The 11,959-nt window shown below is 34.4% G+C and overlaps 2 protein-coding genes across 2 annotated transcripts; both read left to right on the top strand.

Moving 5' to 3' along the window:
* Positions 1-1,281: 1,281 nt before the first annotated feature.
* Positions 1,282-3,183, top strand: LOC129810273 (probable tRNA (uracil-O(2)-)-methyltransferase). Its single transcript, XM_055860625.1, has 2 exons — positions 1,282-1,701; positions 1,766-3,183. Exons 1-2 carry the CDS (start codon positions 1,284-1,286, stop codon positions 3,157-3,159), a joined length of 1,812 nt encoding a protein of 603 aa, XP_055716600.1. The 5' UTR covers positions 1,282-1,283; the 3' UTR covers positions 3,160-3,183.
* A 2,389-nt stretch (positions 3,184-5,572) lies between these two features.
* LOC129810267 (hemicentin-1-like) lies at positions 5,573-10,544 on the top strand. Its single transcript, XM_055860614.1, has 4 exons — positions 5,573-7,252; positions 7,437-7,666; positions 7,783-7,905; positions 7,972-10,544. Exons 1-4 carry the CDS (start codon positions 7,006-7,008, stop codon positions 10,408-10,410), a joined length of 3,039 nt encoding a protein of 1,012 aa, XP_055716589.1. The 5' UTR covers positions 5,573-7,005; the 3' UTR covers positions 10,411-10,544.
* The last annotated feature ends 1,415 nt before the right edge of the window (positions 10,545-11,959 follow it).

The raw sequence follows: 11,959 nt of genomic DNA, 5'->3' as shown, positions 1-11,959 counted from the left end.
GTCTCTTTCAGTTCCAGCAGTAAAATGGGGTTTATCTTTCCAAGGGTCATCGAATGACGCCAAATATTTTTTTCTTGTTCCCGATTTTCAGCAAATTAAATTTCTCTTTTTTTGTTACCCCCTTTAATCCCCTTGCTCAGGTTTTAGGCCTTAGGCCTATTTTGACCGATATCCGGTCCAATAAAAAACCTAAAAAAGATCAAACTGTCAATAACTTAAAAAATAAATAATCAATAAATAACGGAAACCAACTACAACAAACTTAACCCACTAACAGATACGACCGTCTCAAGACGGTTTTCACAAAAATCATATTTACTGCGATTACAAAGTTTTTATTTATTTAAAAGTGCTATAGTGTCCTCGGTAATAGTCTTATAAACATCTCTTGAAAGTTTGAACTCATTTTGACTCTTCGTTTAGTTGCTATCATCAGTTTTGTGTGACAGGTCAGAGAAAAAGCAACGAAAAATATTTGTGCAAAAAAACTCATTTCGAATTTCAAGAAAAATACCAAGTTAAAGTTATCTGACTAAAATAAATTTATTTTTTACTGAAAATATCGTTCTACTTTGTATATGTTATTTAAAAATTTGAAAAAAGTAAAAATGTGAATTTTAGAAGCAAAAAGAGTTTCAAAATTTTTTTAATATTTTCTCACCTACCGCCTAAACTAAGAGATAATGAAGAATGGATGGTTTTTTCGACTTTATTGGATCATAATTATCCTAGAAAACATTGTTTTAGAACTTTTTTTTCGCACATTAAAGAAAACACTGTTAGAGGGTTAAAATCTATGAGTGAAATAGCCAGACTACATTAAATTTTTCTTTTAATTGGTATTAATTATTCGTAATAATTAATTCGTAAAATTACAAGAAAGCTTTTATTTTAATTATTTAAGGAATTTAAGTGCTTCAGTCGGCCTAGGTGTTTTGCTAAAGACCAAGGGGACCTTTCCGCGTCACCGAACACACTCTCTTCAGGGGATTTTTTTTTTCATAAATATTAGAGTTGTGATGATTTCCTATTTGGAGCAAGTTTTGAATTAGGCTATTTTACCCTATTCCTATTCATTAGTTTAATTTCATTTTTAGGATGACCCTTCAATTACATTATTAAAAATTTAATAAGGAATTTAACTTTGATTCACAAATTTTCATTCAAAACTTATCTACGCTCCTCCCTCCCTAACGTAGAGATATTTCTCTTTCTATTTTACGTTACAGACATCTGGGTCGGTTCACGCTACCTGTTCTTATGAATGAACATGACAAGTTTGTATGTGTGTACCGTACAGTTTCAGAGTAAAGTGGAATAAATCAAAACAAGAGATGGATTTCAGTGAGAAAATCATTAAAAGGATCACAATTGAAGTGGAAAAGCGGCATTTCTGGAATATGATTGGTATTCATACATTTAATCCTCAGCTACTCAATCGGAGGATTGTAGGAGGATCAATTTTGAATATTTTGGAGTGGCCTCTTCAGAGACATAACCTCAAAAGTATGCTAAATTGTGTCCAGGAACTGGGAGATTTGACTAAACTTCAAGACAGAGAGAAATTAGTCTCACTGGACATCAATGAAGTGAAATCTTTACTCCAGTCGGATTGTCATAATCTCAAATCCTGTATTATCTCTATAAAATTGCTCCAGAAGAATCAACAAAATCCCCAATTAATCCTCATTGCCTTCTTGAGTAAGACACGAATTTTATAAGTGTTAATAGAGTCAATAGAGTTAATCTTGAGCATTTCTTCCAGATGTTCCTGAATGCACAGCTTCGTACTTTACATATTGCAAAGAGAAAGGATTTTTAAAGCTCAAATCCGGGTACTATCTGCATCACAGAAACTCAGATTTTGAACTTGGAAGGTATAGAGTGGATGGAGTAGAGGACAGAGACGATTGGTTGAAGAATATGTTTCCTAAATTTATCAAATGGATGGCCTCGGAAACTCCCCGAGGAAGATACAATATCCCGTCCCTATCACTGGTAGACATTGAGGATTACAGTTTAAAATATTCTCAGATGAAAGATAAATATGGAGAGGATCTGGTTAAGGACTGGTCAGAAGTGACAGATCCTCAAAAATTTGTCTTTGAAGACTTAGCCATTGCCACGTATCTCCTTTTGATATGGCAGGAAGAAAGAAAACTCCAAGGAATAACAAAATTTCAATCATTTATCGATGTAGGATGTGGAAATGGCCTTTTAGTTTTTATACTAAATTCCGAAGGACATCCAGGAATTGGAATTGATCTCCGAAAGCGAAAAATCTGGGATAATTATCCAAAAACGGTTCAACTATTGGAAAAAACTATCAATCCCGCTGAAGAAGATCAAATGCCAGTAACAGATTGGATTATTGGAAATCATTCTGATGAAATGTCTCCTTGGATTCCTGTTCTAGCAGCTCAAAATTCATCAAATTGCAATTTTTTCCTTCTTCCTTGCTGTGCATATGAATTCAATGGGATGAAATATCAAAGGAGAAATTGCAAAAATTCCCTTTATCACGATTTCATTGATTATACCGTTGAAATTTCGAAAATTTGTGGATTTTCTGTTGATATTGATCGTCTTAGAATCCCCAGTACTAAAAGAATATGCCTGATTGGAAAAGACAGACAACCAGTCAAGAAGGAAATTCTTATGAAGTTTATAGAAGAAAAATTAAATATCAAATTCAAAGCACGAGATGCTGTTGAAAAAGTCCGAAATTGTACACAACTTCCCAAAAATATTACAAGTCAAATTGTTAGCATTGTTTTCAATGAACTCCTTCGACCCTACGATCATCATGACTCTGAAATCAAAAAGTGGAATCCTGGAGTAACTCTAGATATGCCCGATCTCATTGAAAAAATCCCAAAGGACCTCCTGAAAGCACTCAAAGAGGAATGTGGTGGCTTGCAAACTCTCTTGCGAAATCATCATCAGATATTTGAAGTTATGAAAGGACAAGTAAAGATTCGCTATCCACAAAAAATCGTTAATCAAGAAGCAAAGCCCGAATTAAACGACAAAAAATCAAGATCCAGAGGAGCCAAAAAGAAGTTTAAAGAAAGAGATTGTTGGTTTCATCAAAATCATCCAGATGGTTGTCCTCTTTCCAATGATGATTGTTCCTATCGTCACAATTCCATTGAATGAATAAAAGAATGTGATCCATACATATTTTCACCTGTCTTATTTCTTTGAATGAACCATGAAGGTCATGCCGATTATTGTAAATTCAATAGAAGCTCCAAATTTGCCAATAATTTCGCTTAATTATCCCATATCCAAATTTTGCCAACAATTACCTCCCAAGATGTAACGAGTATCCCAAAGAAGCAAACTCTTGGTGAGTTAAGTGGCAGTAGAATGATTAATGCCTTGTTTTGAATATAAACTAAAATACTCACTTATCTTTGCTTTGTTAAATAACCGCTATTGTAATTGAATTGAAAAGAGTTGTGAAGTGAAAAATACTTTGCTGAATACTCGAACAGGTGAGTTTAGTTCCATACTTTGAGTTTATTTTGATTTCTTTAACTTAATGAGTAGAGACAGTTTGTTAAATCAAACTTTTAAATCGTTACTGTGATAGAGCTAAGGGGAAGAGAGGGACTCTTGAATTGGGGCACCTTTGAAATTGGGTTTTTTTCTGCTATTTTTAAATGGATTTGAAATTTGAACTTTATTATAATGTATAGCTTTGCAATTCGTTTGTGGAGCTAAGTTATATATAAATAATTCAAATGTGCCCCACTTCCCCTAGAAAAAATTTCCACGACGGACGTACGGGAACTGCCAAATTTCGGACATCTTGCAATATCGGTAACTACGTCAGTTTCACAAAATTTCATTAGCCTTAATGTTTTTTAAAGGTGGTAAACGTAAACAATAAAAAAATAAAAGAGCTTTGCCTTTATGAACAAGATACTTTAAGAAATAAATCCTTGAACGAGTACCGTAACCGTGATATCACACTAGAGAATTTCACATTAAAATTTTAATGTGATTCACATTAATTGTTGCTGATTTGTGTCCAAATGTGCAATTTTTGTCAAGAGGTTTTAGAAATTGATTTATTCAGTGATAAAAAAGTGGACTCTGGTCACAAAAATTGGTTTAAATATATTAAAATAGCATAAATACGATTGATATTAATGAGCAAAATAATGGACAAAATTTGCTCATTAAATTTTCATCGGGTAACACTTTATTGCAGTCATTCGGGTAGAGTCTGAGCCACAATTTTCCCACCAGTTTATTCGTGCTTAAATTGTTATAAAAAGTAGTTCCAATACCTATTATTTATCGCGAACGAGATAGAGAAAGGCCAAAAGACATTAAAAAAGATCGGTCAAGAGGATAAGTAAGAAAAAAAGCTAAACAAAAATGTGTTCGATCTACATTTTATATTCCTTCATAAACTTCTAGGATTTCGTGGTCAAATGAGATGGTGGCCGAATTAATTGAGGATGTGCATCAGGAATCCGTCATTTGGGACTACAAAATGGCGGGAATACAAAAATAGAGGCAACCGATCTGATGGTTTTAATGAGCAACTTTTTATTTTAAATTTTATGTAAAATTTTCTAGTGTGATAACTCCGTAAGAGCAAGAAGGGACTTCGAGAAACACGGTGTTCAATATAGCAAACGAAGGATATCTATACTTTTTATTCTTTTTTTTATATTAGAAATAATTTTAGTGAATACAAATAGATAAATCACATTCTAAGTGTCTAAACTACAATTCCGAAAAATAAATAATGGAAAATTTCAATCATCTTCACATGCATGATTCGTCAAATTTCGGACCACTTGTCCGAAATTTGACACATTTCCCCTACTCATTCAAAAAGAACATGTAAGTGAACATTTATTTTAAATGAGGGACAGCGTGCAAATAAAAACTTGTTGTAATAGTTATTTTCTTTAATTTAAATCTTAAATTTGTGGGCTTTATAATAACTCCTAGTAATACCTTTTCTTTACGATTTAAACTTTATTTCTATCAAAAATCCTATCTGGAAGTGCAAATTGCAGAATAAAATGTTTCTCTCAACATGAACACTGATCCAAACATTAGAATTAGTGATGTTTATTTACAGCAAGGAGTGTTAAATGAATTAAAAATGTTTCAGTTAGAACAAAAATCCATAAAATTAGCAAAATATTTGACTCAAAACGCTTTCATTCTCTTAGTGTTGAGCTTTAGTTCTTCTATCAACCAACGCAAACGCTGATTAGTATTTTAAATTACATAATAATGCCTGGTACTTTTCCTTTGGAAACTTTCAAATATTTAGTACACCTATTTAATAAAAAAAAACAACCTTAAAAACTGCTTACGTTTAATTTTTCTGTATTTATAGTACCTGTATAGTGTAATTTAGAACTTTAAGACCATTTTCACGAGGGATAATTAAAATTTTACTTTGAAAAAAAAAAGAATGTCAAGAAAAACTAAAAAAAATTCTTTATAAAAAAATTTCTTTTTAAAATTCTTTATGCTTCATACATGCTTCATGAAGACTTCAATAGGGTGCAATGGAAATTGCGAAGGATTTTTTTTAGGAAAGAGTTTCTGAAGACGTATTTAGAATATTTAAAGAAGAGAAGATATTGATTGGTTGACGTAGCGTAGATAAACTCTTAATTGCTTGTGTAACACATGTCAGAAATACGATCACATGGAAGTTTGTTGCACAATAGTGCACAGGCTGTATCAACTGTTGTGTACAACATAAAACTGAATCGTGTCAGAAACAATTTATAAGGGGAATTTCTTGTAGCCCCCAAGTTGCTATCTCTCACCGTTTAGTCTGTGGATCTCATAGCATAGGAGCAGTAAGAATGACAAACATTATTTTATGATTTTTTTTTACATTGCAAAATTTAATTCTTTGGAAGTAAAGGGGTAAATATTTGTTGATATCGAACAATTATATTTATTTTTTGTAGGGTTTAATTTGTCATCCCTCTGCCAGAGAAAATCCAAAATTCTTCAAAAAAGATAGATATAGATTTCTGTAGTTTTCAACGTGCAATTCACCAGGAGATATAGAATGATAAATTTCATTGGTTAACTGCAAAATCAATGGTACTATTGATTTGTAAAACCTTAACTTGGGAGTTTGTTAGTTCCTTGATTTCAATAAATTACTAAGAACACCACATGACACTCCCGTGAGAAATAATAGTTATTTGCAAGAGAGATGTTCAATGGGCGCAATATAGAAATTACAGTGGGTGTAAAACACTCAAGCTCATCACTAAAAAATTTCCGCCAACACTAAATCCTCGGACACATTGTCACCCAACCGAAATTGCATGAGTGGAAGAGATGATGTATCTCTTTTCCATGGAATATTATTACATCTCTGGGATGATTTAGTAGAATCACCACTTATTGATTAACAATGATCAACACTTCTAAATCGACATTTTTTAACAAATATTTTTCTCACAATAAATCTTCAGATCAATGACTGAAGGCCATCATCAAAGCATAATCAACTATCCACCATTTACGTATTTAATTCAAAGATTCAGCCTTGGCAGTCTACTTTCGGAGCAGAATTAGATGAAACTCATTAACAAAGGCGGTAAAAATAAGATGCTGGAGTAAGAAGAAGGAATGAAGTATTGAGGCGAAGAAAGAGACACAGAGAGACATTTTAAACAAAAAGAATTCAAGCACCGCACCGACATCCAATAAAATCCATTTAATTCAGATTCAACTCTTTCAGTTACCATTTGATACTCTACGGGTGCAAAAGCTATGATCCCGCGATCTTGCCATCTCGCACTGTGAAAATAAGGAGTTGCCGATCGAGTGTATTCGAGTGTGTAGTATTCAACACAGAATATTAAACTTTAGCTTTGTGCAATCTTTCTGAGAAAAGTTACACGAGAGATAAGAGAAGCTTTTGCTCCTCTTGTAGCTAACACAGTGAACATTGTGGGGAATTTTCAGTCAGAAATCGCGAGTGTATCAGTGAAGATGCATTTTGTGAAACTCTTTCTTATCTTCTGCACTTTGACTGTGATTCAATGCCAAGAGGATCTAAATGGGGATTCACCACCAAGTCCAGGCCAAGCAAGTCTCGTCATCATCTTCGACACTACATCCTCAATGGGTGATGATCTTGAGGAATTGCGTGCTGGTGCAGCTTTTATTATCCGGAAGATGATGAATAAAGTCAATAATCCCATTTACAACTATATTTTTGTACCATTCAATGATCCATGTAAGTGAATTGTAGCTGACACAATTTCTTTTTTTTTTATTCAATGCAAAGAATCCCCATTTTCATTCAAACAAATCAAAACGCAAAATATGATCAAAAGGTTATCATACATCGCATTTCTCACACAATTTCTCTCCTTCCATAACAATTTCACCCATATCTACGCTATTTCTGCCACCAAAAGACGTTGGTCCGGAACTTGTGACAACAAATCCACAAGAATTACTAAATGAATTGGAGAGGGTCACGGTCTACGGGGGTGGCGATTGTCCAGAAATGTGTATTACGGGCATTAAATTTGCCCTAGAGAAATGTCTACCAAACTCTTTTGTCTACGTCTTTACGGATGCCGATGCTAAGGATGCGTACCTAATGCCAACTGCCTTGTCTCTTCTTCAGGAAAAGAGGACTTCAGTAAGTATTATTATCGAGAAATGTATAACACGTAAACTCAATATTTAACAGATCAATTGCTCAACCTTGCAAGAAGTGCTTAAGAGAACAAATTGTCTTCATGTTTTCTTGTACAGATTACATTTATTGTGGCTGATGATGCTTGTGAACCAATCCCGCCCACATTTAACACCTACTACACTCTTGCAGACGCTAGCAATGGACAGGTGTACCGAATAAAATCCAGGGATACAAATACGGTAATATCTTTGAATACTGTAAATCAATTATATCATCCAAAATCTCAAAATTATGAATTCCTACAGATCCTGGAAAGTGTAGGGGATACCCTAGATCAAGGCCTTCAGATTCTCAAATTAATCAATTCCGACAAACCTGACAGTCACGATATACCACTCGAAGTGGATAAGACCTTAAAGGACTTCAGTGTTAGTGTATCAGGATCTGATCCCAATATCACAGTCAACAATCCTGAAAATCAACCATCAAAAAAGGCCAAAGAACTTGTAAATTTACCCAATGTCATGACGGTAAAAATTATGGATCCTGAACCAGGAGTATGGAAAATAGGAGCTTCTTCCAGTTCTCCTCATTCAGTTAAAATTGCCGGAATCAGTGATATAACATTCCGCTTTGGATTCACCCTGCACACCCCCCTCACCATTGATGAAGCCCTACCACGACCAATTCGTGGTAATGATAATATTTTCTGTATTATGCCATCAGATCCCTTTGCTGTACGTAAACTTAGTACAGTAAGATTCTTCAGGGACAACCCTTTGAATCCTTACGAATTGATCCTTCCCCTGGCACCTATCAAAAATACATTCCTATTCAGTTGTCGACCTTTCGCACCACCTAAAGGAGTTTTTAAAATAGAGGTCAAGGGTGAGGATGCAAGTGGCAATAGGTTCTCAAGGCTACTACCAACAGGATTGGACACCACAGATGTAGCCAAACCACAATATTTGGGAAAGAGTTTGGAACAAAATATCGATCTTGCTCCAAATACCAGCGTTGAACTTGATTGCAAAATGGTAGGAAATCCTCAACCAACAATTAGGTGGTTTAAAGATGGTGAAGAACTACCTGGTGTCACCGATGAAGTTCTAAGGATTGAGTATGAAAGTGAAAAACCCGTCAAGTATAAGTGCGAAGGTGCTAACAGTGAAGGAACAGAAAGTGTAACATTCAAAGTCAACAACGCAGAACCCCCTGAAGTTATTGATTGGCTAATGCGAGTTGCCAATGATTCCACAGTTAACGTTCTTGCTGGAGATCCACTGACTTTGAATTGTCCAGCAAAAGGTGTACCAGATCCTACGCAAAAATGGCAAAAGGATGGAGAGGATATTCCATCAGAAGGTGGAGCAGAACTTCTGGAAGACGGAAAATTCCTATCAATTCCCTCAGCTAATGATAGCGATGCGGGAGTTTATGAGTGCATGGTTGAGAATCCCTCAGGAAACCTAACACTCCGCTACACAGTTCAGATCGATGAAGCACCTAAATTTTCCACTGAAACCGAAGCAGAAAATTTCGATCCTGAACTTGAGAGCTACATTGAGAAGATTTCAGCAAAACCAGGAGAAACAGTGATTTTACAGTGTCCAATTGTCGGTAAACCCCAACCGGACATAACCTGGTACCGTGAAGATCCTACCGAGATAATCCCAGAGAGAACTCCAGTAGAAGGTGCAACTGAGAATCAGTTAACTATTGAAGCAACAGAAGATCCTTCAGGATACGTTTGCATAGGGAATAATACGCATGGGACATTGGAAAAACAATTTCAAGTTGAACCTCAGAAATCACCTAAACTAATGGATCCAAATGAGAAGAAAATTAAGGTAAAACCGGAAGATGATTTTTCTTTAGATTGTTCAGTGGAATCACCTGATCCTGAAACATCAGTTAAATTTCTCAAAGATGGACAACCTCTGACTCCAGATGTAAACAAATTTGTACTTTCCGAGGACGGTTACACCCTAAATATTACAAAAGCGGACATAGAGAAAGATCCTGGTGAATATACTTGTTCAGTGGAAAATTCTGCAGGGACTACGGAAAAGAAATTCACTGTGGAGAAAATAGTTCCATCAAAATGGTCAACATGGACAGATTGGACACCTTGCAATTGTCGTGCCAAAGTACAGTTCCGTAACAGATTCTGTCAATACAGCAATGGGTCTCTTGTGGCACCTGGCGATAGGAGTCAATGTCCTGGAGAGGCTGTGCAAATGCAATCCTGCGATGAGGAATGCGACAGCGAATGGACACCTTGGGGAGAATGGTCACCATGTTCCGTAACATGTGGAGATGGTGTTAAAATTCGAACTCGTCGATGTCGTGATCCTCGGGTCAAGCCCTGTACCGGAGAAGATACAGAACGAGAATCTTGCAATGAAATGCCTTGCCCCGAAAATCAGTTAGCATGTGAAGTAGGATTCCTCATAAATAACGTAACAGGTGCTTGTGAAGATATCAACGAGTGCTCAGGGGAATTCTTCAACGATTGCACCCTAAAACAAATCTGTGTCAATACTATGGGATCTTACGAGTGTCTCTGTCCAGCGGGCTATGCTACACATCGTTTCAAGAAGAAGTGCCTAGATATCAACGAATGCAATAAAGGGATACACAAATGTTCTCATGAATGTGTAAATACAAGAGGATCATACGAATGTCGATGTCCCAAGGGAATGACTTTGGACACCGACAATAGAACTTGTCGCGAAGCTTAAACAAACTTAATTATCTCATAACAATAACATTTTTATATAAATTCTTTACCGCAAAGAAGAATATACATATTGTAAGATTACTTTCATTGTTATCACGGTCTGTGATTAGAAATAAAAAGATCTATTCGACGTAATTAAAAGCTTTATGGGTAGAATAGGAGAAATTCAGGATGTCAACCTGTTTGGAATTTATTTTCTCGATTTATTCTCTTCTATTTACAGGTTATTTCTTTTGTGGGTGCCATACAGCTTAAGCTAGGTATCCTTAATCCTTAATAACATATAATTTATATTTATGCTCATTAAGTTGTAAATAAACGAAATAAACATAAATACATATATCATATTTATATCGTTCCTAGGAAATTACAAAGCGCCAATTCATTTTTACCCATTTTTTCTTTTTTTTCTTTTTTCTATAAGTATTTAATATAATCATCGAAACAAACGTATTTATACTTTTCAAAATATATTTTTTTTAGTGAGATACTTCTTTGTAATTCTATGGGATGGGCAAATTATCCTGAAATTAGACTGACTAGGGATCAATTTGCTTGATGAGTTAGTCCATTGTTTCGCAAAAAATTGAACGAAAAATCTATTTTGTGCCCCATAACTTCAAACAAAATTGCGCAAGCAATCAAAAAGAGAAAAATCTTGAAAAGTTTTTCTAATAACGAAATTTAATTATTTATATCATTAAAATTTATTGCTAAGTTCATAAAATCTCGAAATCGTAAAAAGTGAATTAGCCCCTTGAAATTCCATTATTTTTATGAAACTTTTAACTAAAACAGTACGGCAGTGAAAGATCATTAAATAAACTCGCCATTAGGTCTAAAAAAAAATCAAAACCCTTAAAAGTCCGGCAGAAAATCGTTTTTTTGTTTTTACCTTATTTCGTTGTAAATGAAAAATATATTTATTCTTCTTTTAATAGAAAAATAAAGCGAAATAAATTCTCTTCTCATACATTTAATCGAATTTATATTGCATTCATTTTTTCGCCGTGAAAAAAAGAAATTGATGTAAAATGCCATATCGAATTCTTAACCCTTTATGTACGATTGGGTCACCCGTGATCTAATAGAGAAAATATTTTTTCCTGACAGCCTAAAGTAATTTCTTTGTAATGTTTGTGCGTAATCGTAATGTAGAGGGTTGCAGGAATATAGGATATTTTTGCAAATCTCCAACTGTAAGCTCAAATGTGAAGCTTTAAGCACAAATGTGACGAATTTTAAAATTACCGCATTGATGAACGATTTTTATGATTTTTCTATATTTCTAATTTTTTTTAAACAAAAACCTTTTGGCACTAGATAATAACTATACATAAATATTTTTCCATAGAAGTAGAAATAGATCGTTGGACTTTCCAAGGTTAGATATAAGACGTTTCTGAAGTTTGGTTTATCGGTTTCATTTTTATCATTGATTTTCGGTCCGTATAAAGCGTCTCGTTCTCAAAGGGTTATATGGGTTAAATATATAGAGTGTAAAAATTGAAGCTCTCCTATTATAAGTTAATAAAATCTAATAATGCTTT

Source organism: Phlebotomus papatasi, chromosome 1, assembly GCF_024763615.1.
Source record: "Phlebotomus papatasi isolate M1 chromosome 1, Ppap_2.1, whole genome shotgun sequence".
Taxonomy (NCBI): Eukaryota; Metazoa; Arthropoda; class Insecta; order Diptera; family Psychodidae; genus Phlebotomus; species Phlebotomus papatasi.
The sequence above is the reverse complement of the archived record's forward strand: the minus strand, read 5'-3'. Positions and strand labels throughout refer to the sequence as shown.

Coding starts and splice junctions, on each gene's coding strand:
- LOC129810267 (XM_055860614.1), top strand. CDS start 7,006: ATGCATTTTGTGAAACTCTTTCTTATCTTCTGCACTTTGACTGTGATT. Junction 7,253..7,436: donor TGTACCATTCAATGATCCAT/GTAAGTGAATTG, acceptor TGCCACCAAAAG/ACGTTGGTCCGGAACTTGTG. Junction 7,906..7,971: donor AATCCAGGGATACAAATACG/GTAATATCTTTG, acceptor GAATTCCTACAG/ATCCTGGAAAGTGTAGGGGA.
- LOC129810273 (XM_055860625.1), top strand. CDS start 1,284: ATGTGTGTACCGTACAGTTTCAGAGTAAAGTGGAATAAATCAAAACAA. Junction 1,702..1,765: donor AATCCTCATTGCCTTCTTGA/GTAAGACACGAA, acceptor CATTTCTTCCAG/ATGTTCCTGAATGCACAGCT.